At 37.6% G+C, this 25930-nt stretch overlaps 1 protein-coding gene across 2 annotated transcripts; it reads right to left on the bottom strand.

Moving 5' to 3' along the window:
* Positions 1–1826: 1826 nt before the first annotated feature.
* FRG1 (FSHD region gene 1) lies at positions 1827–24932 on the bottom strand. Of its 2 annotated transcripts, XM_054554872.2 has the most exons (9): positions 23973–24932; positions 21765–21835; positions 12732–12857; positions 11892–11949; positions 9875–9989; positions 7508–7612; positions 4192–4283; positions 3096–3206; positions 1827–1938 (listed from the first exon to the last, which is right to left on the bottom strand). In XM_054554872.2, the coding sequence occupies exons 1-9, from the start codon at positions 24032–24034 to the stop codon at positions 1902–1904; spliced, it is 777 nt and encodes a 258-aa protein (XP_054410847.1). In that variant the 5' UTR covers positions 24035–24932; the 3' UTR covers positions 1827–1901. The 2 variants fall into 2 exon arrangements, with proteins under 2 accessions (XP_054410847.1, XP_054410848.1); XM_054554873.2 differs by lacking the exon at positions 3096–3206.
* Between the last annotated feature and the right edge of the window lie 998 nt (positions 24933–25930).

The raw sequence follows: 25930 nt of genomic DNA, 5'->3' as shown, positions 1-25930 counted from the left end.
TATCCATTCATCTAATTTTTTTTCAAAGCTTTTAACTTCTTTGACATTGGTTTGAATTTCCTCCTGTAGCTCAGTAGTTTGATCGTCTGAAGCCGCTTTCTCTCGTCAGTCATTCTCCGTCCAGCTTTGTTCCATTGCTGGTGAGGAGCTGTGTTCCTTTGGAGGAGGAGAGGCACTCTGATTTTTAGAGTTTCCAGCTTTTCCTGCTCTGTTTTTTCCCCATCTTTGTGGTTTTATCTACCTTTGGTCTTTGATGATGGTGATGTAGAGGTGGAGTTTTGGTGTGTATGTCCTGTTTGTTTTCCTTCTAACAGTCAGGACTCTCAGCTGCAGGTCTGTTGGAGTTTACTGGAGGTCCACTCCAGACCGTTTGCCCAGGTATCAGCAGTGGAGGCTGCAGAACAACAGATATTGGTGAACAGCAAATGTTGCTGCCTGATCGTTCCTCTGGAAGTTTTGTCTCAGAGGAGTACCTGGCCATGTGAGGTGTCAGTCTTCCCCTACTGGGGGGTGCCTCCCAGTTAGGCTACTCAGGGGTCAGGGACCCACTTGAGGAGGCAGTCTGTCCATTCTTAGATCTTCAGCTGCGTGCTGGGAGAACCACTACTCTCTTCAAAGCTGTCAGACAGGGACATTTAAGTCTGTAGTTTTCTGCCTTTTGTTTGGCTATGCCCTGCCCCCAGAGGTGGAGTCTACAGAGGCAGGCAAGCCTCCTTGAGCTGCAGTGGGCTCCACCCAGTTCGAGCTTCCTGGTCACTTTGTTTACCTACTCAAGCCTCGGCAATAGCGGGCGCCCCTCTCTCAGCCTCGCTGCCGCCTTGCAGTTGGATCTCAGACTACTGTGCTAGCAATGAGTGAGGCTCCTTGGGTGTAGGACCCTCCTAGCCAGGCGTGGGATATAATCTCCTGTTTTGGGGTCAGGGGAGTGGGGAGGGATAGTGTTAGGAGATATACCTTAGCCGTTTGCTAAGACTGTTGGAAAAGTGCAGTATTAGAGTGGGAGTGACCCAATTTTCCAGGTGCCATCCGTCACCCCTTTGACTAGGAAAGGGAATTCCCTGACCCCTTGTTCTTCCTAGGTGAGGCAATGCCTCGCCCTGCTTCGGCTTATGCTTGGTGCGCTGTACCCACTGTCCTGCACCCACTGTCTGACACTCCCCAGTGAGATGAACCCAGTACCTCAGTTGGAAATGCAGAAATCACCCATCTTCTGCATCGCTCACGCTGGGAGCTGTAGACTGGAGCTGTTCCTATTCCCTTATCAGCTTCCATTCCAGCCCACAAGGACAAAGGTGTCACATACATATCCACTGTGGCTAACCTGTCCTCAGCAGGGAGTTTCCCCAGTACTACTCTCCCCTCTGTTCTGAGCCTACTTGCTTCTTTGTAATGTTTCCACTTTCTGTCCCACTCCCTAATAGATGATTTGTCCTCTCTGCCCAGCCCCCTAGTTCTGATATTTGGATTATCTGTGATCTGGGTAGTACTTTGGAGGTAGAACCAAAGCCTTGTTGATTGGATTGGGAGTTTCTAACTAACTTTTATTAAAGGCACTGACTAAGCATCTATTATATAAAGTAAGATTATGATCCAGTAAGGCAGATTCCACAAGTAGCACAGGAAGAATTGGTTTCTAGTACACTTCATGCTTCAGGACAGGAAATCCAGAAAAAAATTCTGTGGTACGTTAAATGTGTAATGTAAGTTTCATTTCCATGTGAAAAACTGTAGTTAGCTAAAAAGTACATCCATGAAGAATCCTGATTAAACTTGTTTAATCCTGGTTAGCTACTAGGTAAACAATAATTTCACAACAACTCAAGAACTCTGTAAAAGCATTTCTTCTGAATATTTTATTCAGAAAAAAACACAAAAAGATGAGGCAGAAACAAAAATCCCAGTCACTTGCAGTATCTGTCGGCTTTCAATTTGGCTCTCCTGTTTAAACAAAGAAAAATAATAAAATTAATCTATGTAAAACATGCCATATATATTCAACTGCTACTAAATATAAAAAGCTTTAAAACTGTGTGTTCAGTTTTGGTTATTACCACAACACTTATATTAAAATATGTATACTTTTAAATTTGGTTTCTATAAAAAATGGATTCTAATCTTATAAAAGTTATTTCCTAATATTCAATAAATGTTGCCTAAGGGCTTTTTCAATCCAAATAGCAATTTTAATTATTCCGGAATTTAAGGGTGCTCTGAATTTCCATTTAACAGGGTGAGAATGCTGTATTATTACAAGTGATAAAAGTTACAGGACATACAGCTTATTCTGTTTTAGAGTCCACATCCTGATTATATTTTATAACCTCTTCTTAATTTCTTACAACTAGATACATATTCATTTGCTCAGCTGGAAAAAATTCTTAACATTATTTACTGACTTTAGGTATGAACTCTACCAGCTAGTTAACAGGAAATATGTAATTAAACATTGCCTTTATCAAGTAATGTAAAAAAAGCATAAGAGTAAGTTTGCAACACAGGACTTGAATGAGCGGCTGGTGATTATCAAAATCTGGCACTTAATTGATTTATACTTGTACACTCACAGCTAAACGTCTCTGTTTTTCTATGTCGTAAATCTAGGATATTACTTATCTACCTAGGAAGAGTAATAAATATTAATAATTTGCTATGATAAACATCCTGCACTCTTCCAAATCTTAGAATAAAACTGCTTCAATTTCACTTGTTTAGCTTTTATACTTAAGTTTTTTAGTTGATCTATTCTTATTTTAAGGAACCTGAACTACTCTAACAGAATCCACATAATTTTTATATTAGTCAAACTGCTTCTCTCTAACTCTGGTTCTAATAGTTATAAAAAGATAAATTTATGAAGTAGATACAGTCAAACCTGAATTTCTTAAAGTATATACTTAGAATCGGTTATAATTTTTAGATATTCTTTCTTGACAGTCTTTTCCCAAACTTATGATGTCCTCTCTAGGTAATATTGCCACACTCAGAAATAAAGACAAAAATGTGAAAAACTACAGTAATTTAAGAGAATGTAGATTTTCTACATGCCATTTCTATTGGCTACTGAAAATAGTGGAAATAAGTAAATAAATAGCTACCTGTCCAGAAGCGTCTCATGCAAAAATCCATCTTTCCGAGCCTTTTTAAGAATTTTACTGTCTTCTTTACTTATTTTAAGTTTGTGGTCTTGGAAGCTCTGAAATTTCTTTCTGCAAAGAAAATGTCTTCATTGAAAAATACCTCAAACTCTGATTATACAGATTTACTATTAAATTTATAAATACTGTTAATTTCTTTTTCACTTATTAAAAACGTCTAATTCTAGGCCAGGCACAGTGGCTTATGCCTGCAATCCCAGCACTTTGGGAGGCCAAGGCAGGCGCATCACAAGGTCAGGAGTTCGAGAACAGCATGGCCAACATGGTGACACCCCGTCTCTACCAAAAATACAAAAATTGGCCGAGCATAGTGGCGCGCACCTGTAGTCCCAGCTACTCGGGAGGCAGAGGCAGGAGAATCACATGAACCTGGGAGGCGAAGGTTGAGATGAGCCAAGATCACGCCACTGTACTCCAGTCTCGGGGACAGAGCAAGACTCCGTCTTGGGGGAGAAAAAAGGTCTAATTGTATTTTTTTAATAAGCTGGAGCTTTTCAACAAAGATGACCTTCGTGACCTCTCAAGAGGAGGGCCACTCATTGACTGGGTAGCACAAGGCCCCATTTCTATTAGCGCATGCTGGCTGGAGTCTCCTGTGTCCTGGCCATAGCACAGCCTTTGACTAGCATCACACCCATTCTGTGAATGAATAGAGAGATTGACTAATCTGAGTGACTAGCTTTGGGAGCTGGTAGGATGATTAGGAAAACAAGCCTCAAGAAAAGAAAAGCATTTAGCTCAGTGCTCTCCTAGAGGCTACATTGTGTTGTCTCTTCTTGTCCATCAGTTTTATTTTTTCAGACAGTGTCTTGCTCTGCCACCCAGGCTGGAAGGCAGTGGTGATCAGAGCTCACTGCAGCCTTGAACACCTGGGCTCAAACAATCCTCCCGTCTCAGCCTCCTGAGTAGCTGGGCCTATAGGCATGTACCACCATCCCCAGCTAATTTGGTAATTTATTTTGAAAGCACTTTGAGAAGCACTTCGAGAAGCACTTCACTGTCAAATCTGTAGGTCTAAAAGGAAAAGAATACATACACATAATTGATTTCACATTGTTTTACATTTCCTTTGTCTTCTTCTGGAATGTCATCTTTTTTCTTGGTTTCTCTTTCAGCACAGGATCTAATCTAGATATTGGAAAAGAGAATTCAATGGATTATATGTTTATCTTCCACCTTCCCCACTTTACGTATCACATAAGAACATTCGAGATGATTTCTTATGCAGAAGAAAAAATTAACTGAGCAACTATATTCAGAAAAAGGTTCTGGTTATGTGTTTTTACTTCATATATATAATCTATATGAGTAAGTGCTATCACGTGCTTCCTCCACAGCCCTTGTGTCAGAAACACCACAGACAAAATTATTTCAGAAACATTTTACACATCAGATCCTGGTAGGCAATAAAGCGATCATTAACTAATTTAATTTTGTCCTCCAAGTGAATACACTAGGACCAAATTATCCCTAGTAGACAAGTGTTCATTTGATCAGATTGAAAGCTTAATAGCTATTTTATGTTGCACAGACTATTACCAAAGTATTAAAACTTTTAACATTACACAACTTGTTTTTAATTAATTGGAACCCACCTCTTTTACTGGCTTCTTATATCCTCCTAAGTTTGGATGGATGTTTACTACCACATGTCATAAGTTAATTAATCTGCATTCAACAATTAGGATCACCCACAGAACAGGCAATTGGCAATGGTAAGGACTCATGTCTCCTAGGGGATCTCTGTGGCCAGAGTCCAGCTCCAGGGCTGCTTAGAAAGTGATGACAAATAACGTGTTTGTGCCAATGACATCTTTGTGACAGTTCTGATTAGAGGGGTCCCAGACCTGAAAACATTCCCTGCTAGGGCCTGTAACACAATGCTACCTTTAGTAAGAGGGATCTGTGATCTGGTCATAAAGCTGAAGGGCTGACAGAGGTAACACAATGCTACCTTTAGTAAGAGGGATCTGTGTTCTGGTAGATAAGGCAAGGTCATAAAGGTGAAGGGCTGACAGAGATTAGGAGAGCCTGCAATTAAATGGTATGAAAAGAGTCCTAAATAATCACTGTTCAGAGCTTCCAGGTACTTGACTAGCCAAAGAGATCCAGAAAACTTTGTATTTCGTCTGAAAATTGCTTTACATAGTGAAAAACGCAATCTTTGTGCAAGTATCTTTGTATCTTTGTGTAAGTGCAAAGCACTGCACATATATTTGCAATTGTTGCCTTCAATAACACTTTTGTGATGATATCCAGATGCAAAATAATTTAAACGTGATACAATAAAATATAAATAAATAAAATTAAATGTAAGTCACAAACCCATCTGCATTTCCCCAATGACCTGCTTCCTGAGAAGCAACGTGCTATGAAATATTGAGAGTGGCCTCTGGAGTCAGCTGGGCCTGGGTACACATCCTGTCTTACCACACCTTGAAATCACTGTGATTTCCATGAACTGACTGACAAAAACCACGAGGATGTAAAGAGGGTCAGAGGCTGTCTTCTTGTATGTAACGCTGAGCTCACATCCACCTCACAGGAGCATTATGGAAATTCAAGACTACAACGCATGTGCCGGATGCATGCAACAAAAAAATATAACATTTCCCTTCTCTAAGAAAATACCTACATTTTAGATTGAAATTGTTTGAGCTTTAGATTTGAAATTATTTGAAATCAAGACTATTCTAAAATCAAACTTATGATCGGAAATCTAACATGAAGTATATACAGAGATTTGATAGATGCTTTTAAATTGCACTGGTAGTAGAGAAAAATGTAACATAAATTTTTACGCTCTAATTATAAGAACGAAGGGCATCTTAGAAAAGGCATTTGCCCCCCTCTTAGAGCCTTCCATTCCGGCCCCCACAATGCCTTACAGAGCAAATCTGGGTCAGACTGGATGCAACCTGTGATTCCCAACAGAGACAAACAAAGCAAGGTTCAGGATGCTCAGTACTGCGATGGAATGCCAAGACACAGAAAAACCATGTGTCAAGAAGGGGGGAGTTATTCTTTAGACACATCCTGGTATATGTTTATCATTAAAGATCAGTGGCTTTTGTGAGTCTAAAAAATTAAGCCTTAAATGTTTTCATCAAATTCCAATTAACTATCTGATTTATCTAGGTTATATTAACAGTATTATTTAGAATTTCACCTTGATATGAAGATGTCTGTGTAACTTTTACAATGATGTAAAACAAAGAGTAGGATTAGGGAGGGCACAGGCCAGTGGTGCAATGGATAACGCATCTGACTACGGATGAGGGAATTTAGCCTGGAATAAGGAACTTTTATTTCCAGCTTAGTGATGCACACAAATTTTAAAAATAAAATAAAAATCATGTTTTATGTGATTCATGTTTCTCCTAATGCAAAGAAGACTGGTACTATTAATAAAAATATTTTTAAAATGTGAGGGCTAAGGCCCCAGAAGTTCTGCTATGATTTTTTATGTTTCATAAAGTGATTATCATCACAGAAGCTCAAGCATTACATAAATACAAATGCAGATACCCCTGACCTAGTAATTCTCCTTCTGGAAATTGAATATGCATCTACAAATTGATGCATTTTCAATGTTATGTACTGCAGCACTGTTTATAAGAGCAAAAGACTGGCAACAGCCTAAATTTCCATCTATAAGAGACTAAATAAATTAAGGTACATCCCTAAAATGGAATATTATGTGGCTGCTAAAAAAGAGAAAGAGAGGAAAAGTAAGAAAAAGAGAAAACTTTCTACATTCAAACTCATAGTAGAAAACTCTCCAAGATACAATTTTAAGGAAAAAAAAAATCAAAGTCTAGACTATAGAGGAGGCTACCTTTAGCATAAAACAGTTGAAAATTATAAACATATTCATATGTTTATAAAGAAATTTTAGGAGGCTATAAAAAAAACAAAGGGAAAGAGGAACAGGAGCTGGGACACAGGTGAGTAAGATGCATGGCAGGCATACATCTTCACATGCTTTTATTTGAAAATGTTGGGACCACGTGTACATGTTATCTATTTTAAAAATTAGATTTTAAAATACAAGCAAGAAAACAAGAACATGAAAGCCTAAAAAGAGCATGTGGAACTACCAGAAAAAGATACTAATCCATGGAGATAATGGCAAGGTAGCTCCTAGATGCACTCATTTCTCTACCCACATTGTAGAAACAAGCCATCAACTATGGGATTTATAATTAAAAATGAGTCTATTTGAAACATCACATTACAAAAGCTATTAACTAAATCTTTAAAGTGACAGTAAATAACCATTTAACATTTTAAAGAGATACAGTCACATCACATGTGTGAATGTAGTTATCTGTATAAAATGTCATCATTACCTTGATCATTTCTTCTTCTCCTGCTGTTTTACTTTTTGCTTCTATGTCTCCTGCTTCATTGCATCTAATAAAGCAGCTATTTGAGGCCAATAAAGCCATTTTCCCCTAAGTGAAACAAAATAACAAAATAGCCATGAGGATACTTCTTGTAGAAGAAACATTAAGTGTTTAGACTGAATTAATTTTTCCTCCCTGATTTAAAAATCACAGAAAAGAACTTAGAGAAAAACCTGAAAAATATAATACAAGAACATATAGAAAAGGAAACCAAAATCACCTATCATTTTACTATTCAAAGATTACCACAATAAACATTTGTAGTGTATCTTCCTAGTAGGACTAAATTCTAAGTAGATGAGGTAGGATTGCTTCCTTTCTAAAAGATCTACTGAAGATATAACTGATTTAGTTCAGTTTGAAAAATTAACTTTAAAGACAAGAACATAATTATGAACGCATACTTTATTAAAATATTAGCATTTTAAGTAAAATTTATTTTCTTCACAATTAGAAAACATGAAAAGGTATATACAATGCCTTTGGTGTTTTGAATTTAAGAATGTCTGAGGGACTTTTGTGTGTGAAAATAAATATTCATATACTTTTTTAGTTGTTTAATGTTTGATATATTACACTGCTTTCTATTAAACAAAACTTTAAGGACTGATTTTCTTGTGTATCTAAATCTGGGTTACAAATTTGGTTAGCTTAACCCCCTTAACAAATATAATGTTTACTTATAACTTGTATTTGGTTGATTCTTTTGGAAAACTTGGAATACCATAACATTTAGACAAAATATTTATAAATACAATGATTACAAAATATGTTAACCTTATATCACATCCAGTTAAAAAAGTTCTGATAACATGGATTTAATTTCTTAGTCAAGGTCACAAGGGCTGGGTGGTCTCTCATCTGGATGGCTCCTGGTGAGCCCTGGAACATGCAAGGGTGGTCCAAGATGATTTAAACCTGTGCCACAGATTATTCAGCTGAATCCTTTTTGCAATAGAGTTTTAAGACCCTCTTTCATTTAAATTTAAATTTTTGAAACTTAGTGTCCTTCCTAAAAATAAAATGAAATGAACTTTCCTAAAGTGTTGTATTATTAGTACTATCTAAGTCATCATCTAAGGCCTTATGATATATTGGCCTTTTCTACCAGTGTAACTTTCATTAGAAGTGTCTCATCATAACTAGTAGGATCAACTCAAAGGGGTTGCAACACATTAGCGGGTAATGAAATCAATGTAGTGTTTCCTGAACGGTATTGGGTGGGTGGGTGGGTGGGTTGGGGGGAAAAGTAACACACACAGACACACAGAGGAAGGGGTAAAAGAGAATAAGAAATATCAGGGTGCATAACACACGGATAAGTAAGTATTGTTAAGTACAGCTCTTGCTTCAGTTATACATATGTGTGTGCTGGGCTGCAATGTAAAAATGCATTTCTCAAAGGGTTGGGTCAAAATAGTTTTCAAGTCACTGAGTTAAGATTTTATCCTAGGGGATGAGGAAATTAGTCTAAGTGATTACCTCTTTCTGGGGAGATGTTTGTTTAATCTGTCATCTTAGAAAACACTGCTGAGTTCCTATTTTCAATTCATTAGTGTATACTACCAAAGCTGCTACTCTAAGGCTGAGCTTATCTTCTATTTGCTTGTTCTGCGTGGTGCCCACTGGTCCTTACTGTTTTTGATATAGTTATCTACTTTTTAAAGACTGTTTAGCACTCATATATTTTTGTTCAATCTTCTCACACAAACAAAAAAAGGAAATTATGTATTCTGTATCAACAAAGATTTAACAAAACATCCATATACTACAACTGTCTACTTACTAAAATTAAGAATTAGTATCTTTTTTCTTCTTATATTAAAACTATCTTTTCATACACTATTTTAAGCTTATGAACAGAAAGTCTTTTAGAGATAATTTACTTCAATGAACTATTATTTATTTTATGCATAAATTGTCACAACTTGGTCTTAGCAAGCTCTACTGTTCGCTTACAGTCTCTAATGTTTCTGAAAGCATCCATGATTTCTGCTACAAAGAAGATACTTAGGAACTATTCTGTTTTCCTACTCTGAGACCTAAAATTGACTGGTTCTTTAATGGAAATGAGATCCATATCTAGGCACTAAGGGTATACAGAAATAATTGTGGGCAAAAGTACTAATGCTATTTTAGTTGCACTATATTTTGAGATCTCTTCAAGGCTCTATGTTCTTACTGATTTATTCCAATTTAATGTATTATAGTATTGCATCCTACTTTTTCTTTTTAAATATATTATGATTGACTGTTACAGACTTTCTGTTAAACTGACAGGAAGTTTTTGTAAACAATAACAGCACTTACATTTTGAAAGACTGGTTCCCATTGTTCTCTTGGTCCAATTGCATCTGAACGCCCAACAACAAGTCCATCTGAATTTATACCAAGATATTTTCCATAGCCAGATTTCAGGGCAATTCTGTACATTAATAAGATAGATAAAAGTTAAAAACTGAGAGAAAATTAATTATAGAACATCAAAACAGGACATGTGTATGTGTGTGGGTGTGTACATATCTAAAATTTCAGACTGGACATATTCCAAGTGTTCAAAAGCTGCATGTGGCTGAGTGGTGACTCACTCCTGTAATCTCTGTGCTTTGGGAAGCCAGTGGGAGAATTGCTTGAAGCAAGAAGTTCAAGATCAGCCTGGACAACACAGTGAGACCCCATCTCTACAAAAAATTTAAAAAGTTAGCTGGGCATGGTGGCGTGCGCATGTAATACCAGCTACTTGGGAGGCTGATGCAGGAGGATTGCTTGAGCCCAGAAATTTGAGGTTATAGTGAGATACGGTCACACCACTGCACTCCAGCCTGGGTGACAGAGTGAGACTCTGTGCCTTTTAAAAAAAATAAAAAGCTACATGTGACTAGTTGCTGCCATGTTGGACAGTGCAGTTTTAAATTTAGTTTTATATTGTGTTTTTTAATATAAACATTGTACCTTATATATTACATAACAAATATTTTTGAAATTCATCATTCTTCAATTATACCTCTTTAGTTATAAAGTTCAATAATAAATTACTAAAACTTACTTTTTCTCTTATTATAAATAGTTCTATGTACATCTATTCTGTACATAAAACTGCTTTATCCTTAGAAAAAATTCCTAGAAATAATTGGATCGAAGGGTATAAAGTTCTTATGTCATCAAACTGTTTTCCAGAAAATGCTGCTTCCATTTACATTCTTACCTCAAATTAACAGAGTATGTTTTGTATCACAGATTTTTTTTTAAACATTATGACTTTAAAAAAATACTTGAAAACCTGATATGGAAAAAACAGTATCCTATAAATTTGCATTTTAGTAGTTAACTAGAATAACAACTGTTTTTCTTTTCCTTTCCTTTTTAGTTTTTAGATTATCTGGTAATGTCCCTGGTCCATTTTTCTATTGAGATCTGATTGTTGCAGTTTTTCTACTGGGGTCATCAGTGCTATGAATTCTATACAAGATACATATGAAGAGTAAGAACTCACTGCCTGTTAAGATTGTTGCAAATATTTTCCTCATTTGTCAGTTAATTTTCTTTATAATCCTTTTTTGTTTATAATTGTAAAGCAGTTTAAAACTATTGAATTTTTTCTTCCTCTGCTTTTATTCTTTGTCTTTCACCATACTTATCAGACTTTCAAAGAAAGTACAGAAATAATCATCTGAATGTGATTTTTTAAAATTATGATTTCTAATCTTTTACCTTACCGAGAATCTCCTGGGATGCCAGAATTGACTTTTACTCCTTTATATGTTAATGATTATATAACAGAAATCATTGTCATGTTGATGTAACCAATTACTAAAATATGTAAATTCACTTTCAGTATCTTCTACCCAAAGAATCATTCTATACTTTTGCACAAGGTGAGAATAAAAAAGGTTACTTTATAAAATGACTGTAAAAATAGTGAGTAAAAATATTCTTTTGGTCGTTATGATTCTGTAACATTCTCTGCTGGTTTCAACAATATTCCTTTTTTTAGTCTTCCTGTTTGCCTTTGGACTTCCAAACAGTGAGTTTAAATATCATAGCAACAGTGAACCAGGTTTTGTACTATTTATTTTTTAATCTATCTTATTCGGTGTGTGAAATTATTAATCTTCACTTTTTAACTTACATTTTTTTTCCAGCCTAGCATTATATACTGATAGGAAATCCACTAAAAGTAGATCACAAAATCTACTTTTCAAAAAAGCTATTTTGTTTTTTATATCAAAATTACCCTGTGGGCTTAAGACAGATACTAAAATTTTTAATGAATACAATTAAATTTTTTAAAAAACTGGTTACTAATTATATTACAACATAAGCTCACCTGGAATCAGATAATTTGACAGCCGTAAACTGCTCTGGAGGACTAGGGCCCTCATCAACTATTGGAGAAAAAACATTTGAAAATAAATTTGACATTTGCTATAAATATAAAGACATTATTTTGCTTTAAAAAATGTGGCTATTTTCTTCTGCAATTAAATGTAAGAATATTCAGATATAGTGATGTCACTGTAATACTGTATCTTTGGAATCAAGATCTATTTTACCTTCTTTTAACCACAGTGCTAATTTTATACACTGAGTGAGACCCGGTGATATAATGCTTATTTAGTAACTTTTGAGATAGCTTCTCTTTATGTTTTAAAATACAGTCATAAATAAGCACTTATTTAAAAAGCTAAATGCTTTCATTTATTCAAGGGATGGCCTTGCTAACCAAATGATACTGCTTTTTATCTTGTAATTACTTCGTATCTCATTAGTGCTTCCTCTAATGCGCTAAAGAAAATGAGGAAACTTCAAATTGTTAAACGCACAGGTTAGTTTTGGCAATAGGTCTGAATAAAAAAGAAATTCAAACATTTTGACTCAAATAGGTTTTCTTTTTTCTTTCCACTTACTATTTTAATTATTCATGTTGTTTTGATTTCCAAAGATACTCTTCTGGAACTATACGGAATGTTTTCAAATGCTTATATGAGAAAGAGGGACTTGCCAATGGCTGGTAAATATTAAGGAATTAAAAAAAAAAAAATGGAAGAGTCAAATGCAATGGTTCCATTCCTTTGGAAAATGTTTGAGACTAGTTAGAGTTTGGCCTAAGTGAATGAATGTCCTAAAATCTACACTTGTGGCAGGATCTTCCCTTCCAGACACAAACCTTCTTTGTGTGGAGCTCCCAGGGTAAAAAGACCATTGTCGAGTGCATGTATATAGGTTCCCTTATCCATTTCAATGGCTATGGTTCCTGAAATTTCACCAAAGTTTGTTACTGTCCACCAGATTCCTAAAAAATAAAATCAATATTTCAACTTTATATGTTAGTTTTGACACAGAGTTCTTTTTTTGTTATTATAACTTAGTTTTAAAAACTTTTTATTTTGCAGTTGTAAGAAATAATACAAAGATCTCACATATCCTTTACTCGCTTTGTCTCGATGACATCTTGCATAAGTATCATACACTGTCAGAATCAGGAAACTGACATTGATATAATCCATGAAGCTTATTCAGATTTCACCAGTTTTACATGTACTTGTTTGCATGTATGTGCACAGATTCATGCGACTACCAGCACAGTCAGGACTAGGTTTTTAAAACATAAAATAGCAACATACAGCCAGGCATGGGGGTGCATGCCTGTAATCCCAGCTACTCGGGGAGCTGGGGAAAGAGGATCACTTGAGCCCAGAGTTCAAGGTAATAGTGAGCTATGATCACGCCACTGCACTCTAGCCTGAGTGACAGAGCAAGGTCCTGTCTCAAAAAAAGACCAAAACAAAACAAAAGGCAACATGTGAAGGTACAAAGTGACATATAGAGAACGGTCTCTCTCATGATAGACCCCAGCCATCTATTCATGCCTGCTTTCCAGAGGCAATGCCTATCATAATGTTTCTTAAAAATGCCTCTACAGGAAGACTTTCTAGCATAGCAATCTTTTTTCTTTTTTGAGACAGAGACTCGCTCTGTCACCCAGGCTGGAGTGCAGTGATGCTATCTCGGCTCACTGTGACCTCTGCCTCCTGGGTTCAAACAATTCTCTGCCTCAGCTTCCCGAGTAGCTGGGGTTACAGGCGCCTATCACCATGCCTGAATGATTTTTAGTAGAGACGGGGTTTCACCACATTGGCCAGGCTGGTCTCAAACTCCTGACCTCGTGATCCACCCACCTCTGCCTCCCAAAGTGCTGGGATTACAGGTGTGAGCCACCGCGCCTGGCCAGTAATCTTAACTATGATTTTAGATTGCAAGTAAAATGAGCAGAATCTATGTCTATGTATACTAATTTCCAATTTGCCAATAGAAATGTTAGACTCTAGGAAAAATTATTTAAGCAGTTGTTATAAAAGTTTATATCTTAATGTTAAAAAATATCCTCAAACCTCCTCCTAAATTGTACTTTAGCTAGAGTAGAAATGAGTCAATCATTAACTGGATATGACATATTAAGGAATTCTTGTTAATTTTACAAGGTCTGATAATGACATAGTATAACATATAAAAATAAAGAACAAAACAGGTGATGAGAGAAAGACATACCACGTTAAGAAATGTACATTTATGTACTGATGGGTAAAATGACATAATATCTGTGATTTTACTTAAAATTTTCTAGGAAAAAATGTGTGTGTGGGTGTGTGTGTAAATCAAACGAGATTGGCAAAATATTGATAATTAATGCTGGGGCCTGAGCACATGGGGGACTCATTATATTCTTCTATGAATGCAATAGTTTGGATATTTCCATAACAAAAAGGTTTTAAAGATTCAGTTAATTCCACTGCACAAAATTTTCTATTCAACTAAACATTTCATGCTTTCCATAATAAATTTTAAAATACATAAAATTTTAGCTAAAATGAAGTTGGACCTTTATCTAACACCAAATACAAAAAGTAACTTAAAACAGACCAAAGACCTAAATGTAAGAGCTAAAGTTAGAAAACTTTTAGAAGAAAATAGGAAAAGCTTCATGACAATGAATTTGGCAATGATTTCTTGTATAGAACATCAAAGGCACAGGCAACAAAAGAAAACAGACAAACCGGACTTCATCAGAATTAAAAAATTTGTGCATCAAGAACCGACATCAGCAGAGTAAAAGGCAACCCAGAGAATGGAGAAAATATTTGTAAACTACATACATTATAAGGAATTAATATCCAGACTATATAGAGAACTCCAAAAAGACAAATACCACAATTCAAAACTGGGCAAAGGACGTATACGAACATTGCTCCAAAGATGATATACAAATGGCCAATAAGCACTTGAAAAGACGCTCAACACCACTAGTCACTAGGGAAATATAAATCAAAACCATAATGCAATACCACTTAACACCCATTAGAATGCTATTATCAAAACAAACAAACAGAAAACAGAAACCAAGAAAACCAGAAAAACAAGTGTTGGGCAGGATGTGGAGAAACTGAAACCCTGTGCAATGCTGGTGGGAAGGTAAAATGGTGCATGTATTTAAATGCCACTGAAGTGTACACTTAAAAATAGAAAAACTGGCAAATTCTATATTCTGTATATTTTACCTCCACACACACACAAAACCAATGGAGAAAAAGAAAATTAATAAAAATTAAAATTTCAGCTAAAGACAATTAAAAAGCAATAAAACTAATAAGCAATTTAGATGATTGAGTTATAGCTACAATTGTTTTCAGGAAAATAAATAATGCTTTATTCAGAATCATTATCAACAGTGTTATGATTAGCAAGTCTTTCTTATAAATGTAATAGTTAATGATTTTAAATTAGTTTTATTTTGTATGTTCTATGCCACATTCACTAAGTACACTTAATATTAAATAAAATCATTTAAATATAATATCTCATTAAAGTTTTGCAAATGAAGAAGAAATTTCCGGCAGACAAGCTCCTCAAAATTGTCACACTCTGTCCAAGTAGGGAAATGATACAATAACATTACTTATAATATTGTGAACTGAAAAAGAAATTACTTTGAGCAGATGCCAGTATTTTTTTCTCAATGAGATTTCAAAGAATAAGAAAGCTAAACACAGTATCATCAAGAATTAAATGGGAGCATTCTGCCTACTTTCTGCAAGTGGCCTACATTCAACCTTTGGAGGTATGCTTATATGTTTAATGACTAAAGTAATATAACATAATACTTAACAGTGCCACTCGGGGGTTTTAGCTGTGAAAAAGCAGTGGATCCTAAAAACAGCGGGCACTGAAGTTGCCTGTCTCTAGGTCAGGTTACAGCTCAAGCTGTGTATATGCTGCAGACGCCCAAGCTGAATTTAAGAGAATCCGCTCTAAAACATTACTTGCTATTTAGAGACATGCTTAAAGTTATTTCCTTTTAAACCTTAGGCAGATGGTGAAATATTCCTGCTGTGTTGTCTCACAATGCATAACAAAGCTTTTCACGTATTTTCACATAGTTTAGAATGTTTACATATGTCTGGCATGCCTGTAATCCCAGCACTTTGAGAGGGGGAAGCAGGAGAATCACTTAAGCCCAGGAGTTCAAAATCAGCCTAGGCAACAAAAGGAGACCCCCATCTCTACAAAAAAATTAAGAAATTAGCTGGGTATGGTGGTAGGAGCCTGTGGTCCCAGCTACTCGGGAGTCCGAGGTGAGAGGATTGCTTGAGCCTACGAGGTCGACGGTGCACTGAGCCATGATCATGTCACTGCACTCCAGCCTGAGCAACAAAGCAAGAGCCTGTCTCAAAAAAAAAAAAAAAAACAAAAAAAATGGCCTGATGCACCAGTGTCATGGCTGATAAGATACTACCAGGGCACCCTCATTCTAGCATCAAGGCTGTGTGACAGCTCACCTCACCTTCTGACTAACCCAGTGTTTCCGTGCTAAGGGCCCCCCTAAATCTCTGCCTTCATTATGTGCTTGGCACAAAGGAATGATATATCTTAGATTTGGAAATGGAATTTTCTTCCCCAATCTTACTGTAGTCTAAGTACCCTTCACAGACTTCTATTAACCCATAGCTTACTTAGCTTTAGTTCCTGGGTAAATAAAATATATGTGTTTTGCAAACTATGATGTTATAAGTCCAACTGCTTCTGAATCTAGCAGAGCTCAGTGAAACTCTTTGCTTACAGACATGCTCGTTTTATTAATGTCACACTTGGTTTTCTCCATATGAAAGACAGACTTTCTTTCATCCTATTTACCAATCCCTTCAGATCCTTGTGAGCAACCAACAGAACAGCTTTAAAAAATTAAAAGGTTTTTCTTCTTTCCCTTCACAAATAGGCACATGCTTACTTATATGGCAAGTTTAGAAAATCCACAATGCAAAAGAAGGTGGAAGGACAAAGAGGAAAAGATGCAGAAGGACTTCCTCTTTCAGCCAAGATGGACTTGCCCTCACACCATGACCAATGAGAAAATTGAAACTGGATAGAATATTTGAGAAAACTGTTTTCGGGGATTGGAACACAGGCAGAACAGGACTGTGATATTTGAGAACAGGAAAACACATGAGGCAAATCTCACACGTACTGTTTTCTGCCCAATGGCAGTTTCCTGACCACACGGAGAGACGTAGAGACCTCCAGAAATGAGGCAATGTCACTAAGCTGAGAGTCTTGCAGTGCTAATATGTTCGGAGTTTACAGAATAAGGTACTGGAGAAGAGGGAACTACACACAGGTGAGGCCTCAAAAGAGTATGCAAAAGTTCTCTGCAGGTCTGTGGCCAAGGGCTGGGGGGAGTGCATGCAGTAGGCAGGCTCCACAAGGCCTCTGCAGAGTGGCTGGCACTGCTGAGGGCTGACTGGAGATGCCAGAGATCACACAAATTTGGGACACAGCAGAGTGGAGAGAACTCACCAAGTATGCCTAAAACATGTGGCTGAGGCCCATGAGGATGAACCTTTCCTAGGGTAAGAGTCACTGTCTAAGTCTATGGGCAACTCTAATAAATAAGCACAAACTAACAAAGGCCCAGGCTTGACAGGAGCAAAAGGGTAGTCAGATAATTTAACAAGGCATCAAGACGCTTAACAGAAATAAGGTTAAAATGTTATGAAAATGAAAGACTGAATTTACATGGAAGACTTAACAATCCTAAATGTGTACACATCTTATGAGAGCTTCAAAATACTTTAAGCAAAAACTGCTCATGTAGACAGATCTAGAATTACAGCTGGAGATTTTAACATAACTCTCAATACACTGTAGGATTAGTAAAAAATCAGTAAGGACACAGAAGATATGCACAGTCACAAGCTCTACCAGTTGATCGAACAGACATCTAAAGAACACTGAACTGGCTGGGCACCGCGGCTCACGCCTGGAATCCCACCACTTTGGGAGGCTGAGGCAGGCAGATTACCTGAGGTCAGGAGTTTGAGACCAGCTTGGCCAACATGGTGAAACCCTGTCTCTACTAAAAATATTTAAAAAATTAGCCGGGTGTGGTGGCAGGTGCCTGTAATTCCAGTTACTCCGGAGGCTGAGGCAGGAGATTCACTTGAACCTGTGAGGTGGAGGTTGCAGTGAGCTGAGATCGCGCCACTGCACTCCAGCCTATTGGGCGACAGGGAGACTCCATCTCCAAAAAAAAAAAACCAAAAAAAAAACCCTGAACCAACATCTGCAGAATACACATTCTTTTCAAGTGTACATGGAAATTCACTAAGAAAGTAAGTTCTCCAACTATACTATAAATGAATTAGAAATCAGCAACAATAACATACCTATAACATCTCTATGTAGTAGAAATTAAAAACAATATACTTTTAAATAACTCATGTGTCCATGAAAAGAAAAATCACAAGGAAAACTAGATAATGTTTTGAATGGAATGAAAATGAAAACAAAGTGTGTTGACTATAACTGAAACTAAAGTGGAATGAAGAGATCTAACTCCCTTCTTAAGAAGCTATAAAACAAGAACAAAGTAAACTGAAAATAAGTTAAAGGGGGGAAAAAGAAAAGACTGAAAATAAATGAAATAGAAAATGAAAAAAAGAGAAAATAAGTAATATTGAAACAGGCTTGTCCAACCTGAGGGCTGCATGTGGCCCAGGCCAGCTGTGAATGCAGCCCAACACAAATTCATAAACTTTCTTGAAACATTATGAGATTTTTTTGCTCTTTTTTTTTTTTTTTGGCTCATCAGCTTATCGTTAGTGTATTTTATGTGTGGCCCAAGACAATTCTTCTTCTTCCATTGTGGCCCAGGGAAGCTAAAAGATTGAATACCCCTGTACTAAAAGATCATTAACGATCTAAAACAAACGATCTTATAAAGAATTGAGAAACCTCCAGCTAGACTGACTGATCCAGGAAAAAATAGCAAAAACACAAATTACCAATATGAAGAGACTGCAATACAGATTAGATTCTACGGACATTAAAAGCATATTAAAGAAAGGAATATTCTGAACAATTTTATGCCAATAAATCCAACAACTTAGATGAAATGAAATTTTCTTAAAAGACACAAATTACCAAAACTGACACAACAAAAAAATCTGAAAATATCTCTTAAAAAATTTTAATTTTCCCACAAAAAACTAAAACCAAACCAAACAAAACCCTCTAGGTTCAGTTGACTTCACCGGTGAATTCTATCAAACATGTAAAGAACAAATCATACCCATATCACACAGCTATTTCCAAAAATAGGAAAGGAGACAGCACTTTCCATCTAATTTTATGACACCCAGTATCACCTTGACATCAAAATCAAAAAAAGACATTACAAGAAAAGGATACAAAAGTCCAGTATCTCCCATCAACACCAATATAGAAATCTTAAAAAAAAAAAAAAAAAAACCTAGAAATCAAATCTAGCAATATCCCAAAGGACAATGCACCACAACCAAGAGGGGTTTATCTCAGGGATATAAAGTTACTTTAAAAGTTGAAAATGAAACCAATGTAATCCATTGGCAGAATGAAGAAAGCTGTATAATCATCTCAACAGATACAGAAAGAGGCATCTGACAGCATTAAACACCACTAAAATAAAAACTCCCAAGAAACAAAGTTTAAAAGGAATGTCCTCATTTTGATAAAGGTTTTCTCTGCAGATCCTACAGACATCACACCATATGGTGGACTACTGAAAGCTTTCTGCCTAAGCTTGGGAACAATGCAATTATGCCCATTCTCATGACTTCTGTTCAACACTATGGAAGTCCTGGACAGTATAATAACCAATAAAAAGAAAGACAAGACATAAGGATTAGAAAGAAAGAAGTAAAATGATAGTCACAGGAAACATAATTGCAAATTTCTTAGTTTTCTATATAAGCAAACCACTAGAAGTAATAAGTGAAACAGACTTATCAGACTACAAAGTCACTATACAAAAATCAATTGTATATCTACATACTGACAACAAACAACTGGAAAATCAAATTCAAAGGTTCTATTGACAGTAGTGTAAAATTATAAAATACTTAAGAATAAATGTTTAAACAGGCATGCAAGACTGCTACATTGAAAATTATGAAATATTGAGGCCCAATATTAAGATGCTGATTCTCCCCTAAATGATCTGGACTCAATACAGTTCTCGAGAAAATCCAACAAGCTTCACTGTAGAAATTAATAAATTAATAGGTAATAAGTACAAAGTTGGAGGACTCAGACTACCTGATCTCAAGACTTCATGAAACTATAGCATCAAGAGAAATATACCAACAGAAAAACAGACAAACGTATCGATAGAACAGAGTCCAGAAATAGACCAATACATAGAAAGTTAATTGATTTTTTATGAAGATACCAAAGTGGATCAATGGAAAAAGGAAACACCAGTGGTGCTGGCACAATTGGCTATCAAGATGTTAAAGAAAAAAAAAAGTAAATCTTGAAACTGAACTCACAACATCATGCCAAAATTTAATTTGAGATGAATGACAGATTTAATGTAAAAAGTAAAACTATGATGCCTCTAAAAGACAATGTAGAATATTTTCCTGACTTTGGGGTAAGCAAAGATCTCTTAGATCAAAGAAATAAGGCAGTAACCATAAAAGAAAAAAAAATAAACTGAGCTTTATAAAAATTAAAAGCTTCTGACCATCCTGGCTAACATGGTGAAACCCCATTGCTACTAAAAACACAAAAAATTAGCCGGGCGTGGTGGCGGGCACCTGCATTCCCAGCTACTCGAGAGGCTGAGGCAGGAGAATGGCGTGAACCCGGGAGGTGGAGCTTGCAGTGAACCGAGATCGCGCCACTGCACTCCAGCCTGGGAGACAGAGTAAGACTCTGTCTCAAAAAAAATAAAAATAAAAAAAATAAAAAAAAAGCTGCTCATCCAAAAACCACCATTAAGAAACTGAAAAGGTAAAACTCAGACTGGGAGAAAAGACTGATAACACCATCAACTCTTGGCAAGGATGTAACTGGAGCACTAATTCATTCTTGGTGGGAAGGTAAAATGGCACAACCACTTTAGAAAATTTTTGGCAGTTTCTTATATGGTTAAGCATTCACCTATCCTTTGACACAGCAATTTCACATCTACATATCTATCCTAGATATCTACCCTAATTTTAGAATTGTTGATTTGCCATTTTGAAAGCAATGATTCTTCCAGAACATTAGCTTTATACCATTCCATATTTTATATATTTTTTAAGTTACCATAATTTATGAAGATTCAAAATGCAACTTGCCAAGTTTTAAAAGAGAAAAAAAATGTATGGAAAGAACTAAACGGAAAATAGGCTGGTTAAGTGTGTTTAGGTCAGTTTATTTCTAGTATCATTTACAGGCTACCCTGATGTTGTATTTAAGATTTTCATTCATTTCAGAGTTCACAAAATAATGATTTTTCCTGTGAAGATACTTCCTTTAAGAGACAACCGACTTCTACAATTAAAATGCATACATGTGCAAAGAAAATAACTTGTAAAATATATTTGGTTGAAAAACATTTACATTAGGCCTTTAAAATTATGTATCAGAATCTCCGGCTATTAAGCAGTCTAATGGTGCCTACCAAGAGAGTTATAATTTTTCTCTCCTGATAATGAAGTAAAGGCATCAGTAGCATCTACTGTGCTAAAGAATAAATGGAATTTATAACTGTAGGTAATATTTAAGCACTTTAAGACAAATACGAATACATCATAAATTTCTAACTAGGAAAATATTTTCAATGAGATCTCAAGAAACATTAACTTTTTTCAGAATAGGGCACTGAAAACTGACTCACCAACAATATCAAGCTGGGTTTCTTCATCTTCTTCTCTTTTTCTCTTCTTATCTTTGCTCTTTTTCTTCTTACTACAGGACATAATTTACATAGATGAGTTTAGGTATATTGATTTGTATGATAAATATCGTAAGATTGAAACTTGGAAGTCTTTTAAGCTTTTCATTTATAAATTATTGCTTTAGGAAGACTTACATTGTTATGCCCTCTTAAATACAGTACTGAGAAGTTGCTTCAGGCTTTGTACATATTATCTTAGAGTTCAAAGCAGATTGTAGAGTCCACTGCCAGATTTTAAATCCTGATTCCTTCACTTCTTAGCTCTGTGATTTTTGGAAAAGGTACTGAATCTCTCTGTGAGTCAGTTTTCCCACTTAAAAAATTAGGATAATAATTTAACCTAACTCTTAAGGCTATTGTGAGGTTTAAGAGGTAATATGTACCTTCATACATTGCTGGTGGAAATGTAAAACGGTGTAGCATCTACAGGAAACAGTTTGGGTTTCCTCAAAAAGTTAAAGAGTTACCTCATGATCCAGCAATTTTACTCCTAAGTATGTATACCCAAGGGAAATGAAAATATACACCCACAAAAATATTACGTAAGAATATTCACACTAGCATTAGTCACAATAGCCAAAAAGGGGAAACAACCCAAATGATGAATGGATGAACAAAATGTTACATCCATACAATGGAATACTACGCAGCCATAAAAGGAACAAGTGCTACAACAATGATGAACCTCAAGAATGTTATAAGTGAAAGAAGCCAGATACAAAAGGCCACATGTTGCATGATTTCTTTCTTAGGAAATATTCAGAATAGGCGATTTCACATAGACAGCGGATTAGTGGTTGCCAAGGACTAGCAGACGGGGAGGATGGGATGTGACTGCTTTAATGGGTAGGGGGACGTTTCCTTCTGAGATGATGAAAATGCTGAGCAACTAGACAATGGTGAACCTCTTGAATGTATACTAAAAACCACTGACTGTACAAAAGGGTGAATTTTATAATTACGAATTACATCTCAATAAAAAAAGAAAAAACCAAGAGCGATTTGAAAAAAGTTAACGTGCAAAGCGCCTACAATTTCTTGGCACATTGAAAGTGCTATATAAGCATTAACTATGATTATTACCATAATCTTAAGACACTCTTGTCTGCATTTTCATCATAAAGTTTTCAGAAGATAACTCTCCTCTCCTCACAGGAAATTCACAGAGTAAAAATCTCACATTTATTCAGGATAAACCTGTCATTTATTCTGGCATCTTCATGAGGCCAGACTCCTAGATAGGGTTCTCAAGGCCAGTGGCTTCAGCTCACTCCTTGATACTTTCTTTCCATCTCGCCTAAAAATACCAAAACCTCTGTTTATCACGGAGACCAGGAGGAAATGCTCAACATCTGTATGTACAGTCAACCTCGGGCAAATCTTTCAGTTAAAAAAGAAGCGGGGGATATGAGTGCACAGGTATTTTTTCCTAAAGAGCTAATAAATTACCACTACGACCTCCTCCTCACATTTGGCTCAATTTATTTACTGCATATATGTTCTCTCATTTAATTCTCACAGTCTTCTAAAAGTATAAAACATCGTCTGAAAGTATAAATGTGTAAACGGAGGTTCAGATATTTGATCTCTTAATGAGTAAATGGAGGTTCAGACATATTAACCAATTTGCCACAAATTACAAAATCAGTAAATGACAGAGTGTAGGTTCGAGCCCATATCCCTATCAAAGCCCATATACACCTCAACCACTGTGTGATTCATCCTGGTTTCACTCTACATATTAGGTTAAAAAAAAATTAATCAATAATTTTTCTAGGAAGAGACAATGGAGAAAAGAATAATCCCTAATAAAGGAAATTATTATCATGAACTACGAGATCAGACTAACGCAGACCCACCAGGCAGAGGCCTGGAGAGATGTCTCAGGGGACCCAAACTCGTGGGTACGGGGTCACCGGTCACCCGCCCGTCTACCCTGTTTCCTGGGTCGTCCGCGCGGGAGGCTGCCCGTCTCTGCACAGGCGCCAGGAACCGCGGCCCGGCCTCCGTCCAGCCCCGACAGAGGCCAGGGCGAAGCCTGGGAGGCCACGAAACCTGCTTTCCGCGCCACGGCTTCCACCAGGCTCGCGGGGGTGGAGTGCTTCCGAAAAGAACGGAGGAGGCTCCCGCCCGAGCTGCAGGACCCACCTCTTCGCCTTGGTTCCCTTGAGCACGAGCTTGGTAGACTTCACATAGGAGTACTCGGCCATAGCTCCGGGAGACTTCTGCGCGGACAGGCTGAAGCCAGCTCAGGACGAGTATGTGACCCCGGGCAGCATCAGGGCGGGGAAGAACAGAAGTAGAGGCGAAGTAAACATTCCCTGACAGCGTAGGTCTCTCCAGAACCCGCCTCCGTCTTCACTCAAACGCTGAATGGCTGAGAGTTCCACTTCCGGGTTTCTGCCGGGGGAGCTACGGCGGCCGTAGAGGGCCGAAAGGTGTCCGCGCGCAGCTGCTCCCTGGCGCCCTCTCGAGGAGCTCCTGAGGATTCGCGCCTCCCCGAGGGGAGGAAAGCCCGCCCGAGGCGCCGGTGCTGGCGGTGGCGGAGCTTCCGGGCGCGCTGTGGAACCGCCTTCCGCTAGGGCTGCGGGCTGGCGAGGGTCCCCGCGGGGGCGGGAAGCGGCTCCGGCTGCCTTCGCTGCCTGCGGCGGCGCGGCTGGAAGCGCGGGCCACTCGTGCGCGGGTCACTCGGGGCTGTGCCTCGTGCGACTGTGTGTGCAGGAAGCAAGCAGGAAATACCCTAAAATAGAATGAAGCGCCATGTTGAGGGCCGCGGACGTCACGAGTGCTGTGGGAATGTGGGCTGAGGTGGAGAGTTATGGTGGCGCGTGTTACAGGCTCAGGGGTCAAGAGAAGCCTAATCGTGGAGGCGGTCTCTGAGGAGGGTCTTGAACGCTGGGCAGGCTTTTGCTGGACAGAGATGAAGGAAGCTAGTCCTGTCTGATGGAGGAAACAGGGCGGAGGCTTGGAGGGAACCGCGAGCAGGCCAGGCCTGTAAAGCAGAGTGAGGGAACCAGGACAGAGAAGGCAAGTCGGGGTCCTGTGGTCGCTGAAGAATTTGAATGAAGTCAGTAAACAGGTGAGAGGCATCAATCGCAAGAGTGTGGGATGAAACGAGGAGTAGTCCACGGTGATTCCTCTGCAGTGGTGGGTATTATTAATCGCGTATGTGACACCAAAGCCACCCCACTCAAGCTGTGGCTCTTTCCCTAAAGTAGAAAACAGAGACCAGTTGGGTTCCAAGCATCCATGATCTTATTAAATTCGTGATCCCTGGTGGCACGATCGACTTAGGATTGGCCCATCTCAAACCTGAGTCAGAAACAAAACCGTCACAATGTGCGGAGATGAGCGTCGTTACCCGCTATCATAATGTATTTTCCGGTGTTTTCACAGTGCTGTGCTTCCTAATCCCCATTCCATGGCAATCCACATGCCATGATGCCCGGAGTCATTAACAAAGGAGACACACAGGGGCTCCTCACGTTGGCTTTCCAGGGTTTTGATGAAAATCTCAGTTTCCTCATCTCATACAACGTGGTTAGTGATAGTATCATTTAGGATTGAGGATTTAAGTGGTACAAATTATATAGGGTGCTTATTATAACCGACATGGAAAATGTCTAGGAGATGTTAGCTATGCTCATCACCAACATCCTTACTTGATGGTAATAATCAGATAGGAAGGTCGATAACAAGAAAATGGATACATGCTCTGAGGGAATGAATGTGGAGAGATCAGAAGGTTAAGAACAAAGCCGTACAACATGTCTACAGTAAAGGGATAGAGAAAAGAAAGAGAGTCTATAAAAGAAGAAATGAAACAGAGTTAGAGTAACGTTATAGAAATCAAAGCTAAGGAGAGTTTCCAGAAGGGATAATATAATTTAATATCGTAGAAGTTTAGGAGCATAAGATGGAAAAAAGGCCTTGTGGTAACTGACATTGAGGCAGTCTTTGGGGAAGCTCCATTTCCGATAGAGAAGTAGACAAAGTCAGCTTGAAGCCGGGACTAGGTGAAGAAGTTGTTGGCTGGTCACATGGGGAAATAAATAAGGGATGGCATATGCCATATTTCTGGATTTCATTCTTGCCCAGCCTCTGTA

This window comes from Pongo abelii, chromosome 3 (assembly GCF_028885655.2).
Source record: "Pongo abelii isolate AG06213 chromosome 3, NHGRI_mPonAbe1-v2.0_pri, whole genome shotgun sequence".
NCBI classification, from domain to species: domain Eukaryota; kingdom Metazoa; phylum Chordata; class Mammalia; order Primates; family Hominidae; genus Pongo; species Pongo abelii.
The sequence above is the reverse complement of the archived record's forward strand: the minus strand, read 5'-3'. Positions and strand labels throughout refer to the sequence as shown.

What these genes read in the sequence shown, in the direction of transcription:
- FRG1 (XM_054554872.2), bottom strand. Translation starts at nt 24,034, where the DNA reads ATGGCCGAGTACTCCTATGTGAAGTCTACCAAGCTCGTGCTCAAGGGA. An exon ending in AAGGGAACCAAGGCGAAGAG is followed by an intron (nt 21,836 to 23,972) that starts GTGGGTCCTGCA and finishes TATGTCCTGTAG; the next exon opens with TAAGAAGAAAAAGAGCAAAG. An exon ending in AACCCAGCTTGATATTGTTG is followed by an intron (nt 12,858 to 21,764) that starts GTGAGTCAGTTT and finishes TTTATTTTTTAG; the next exon opens with GAATCTGGTGGACAGTAACA.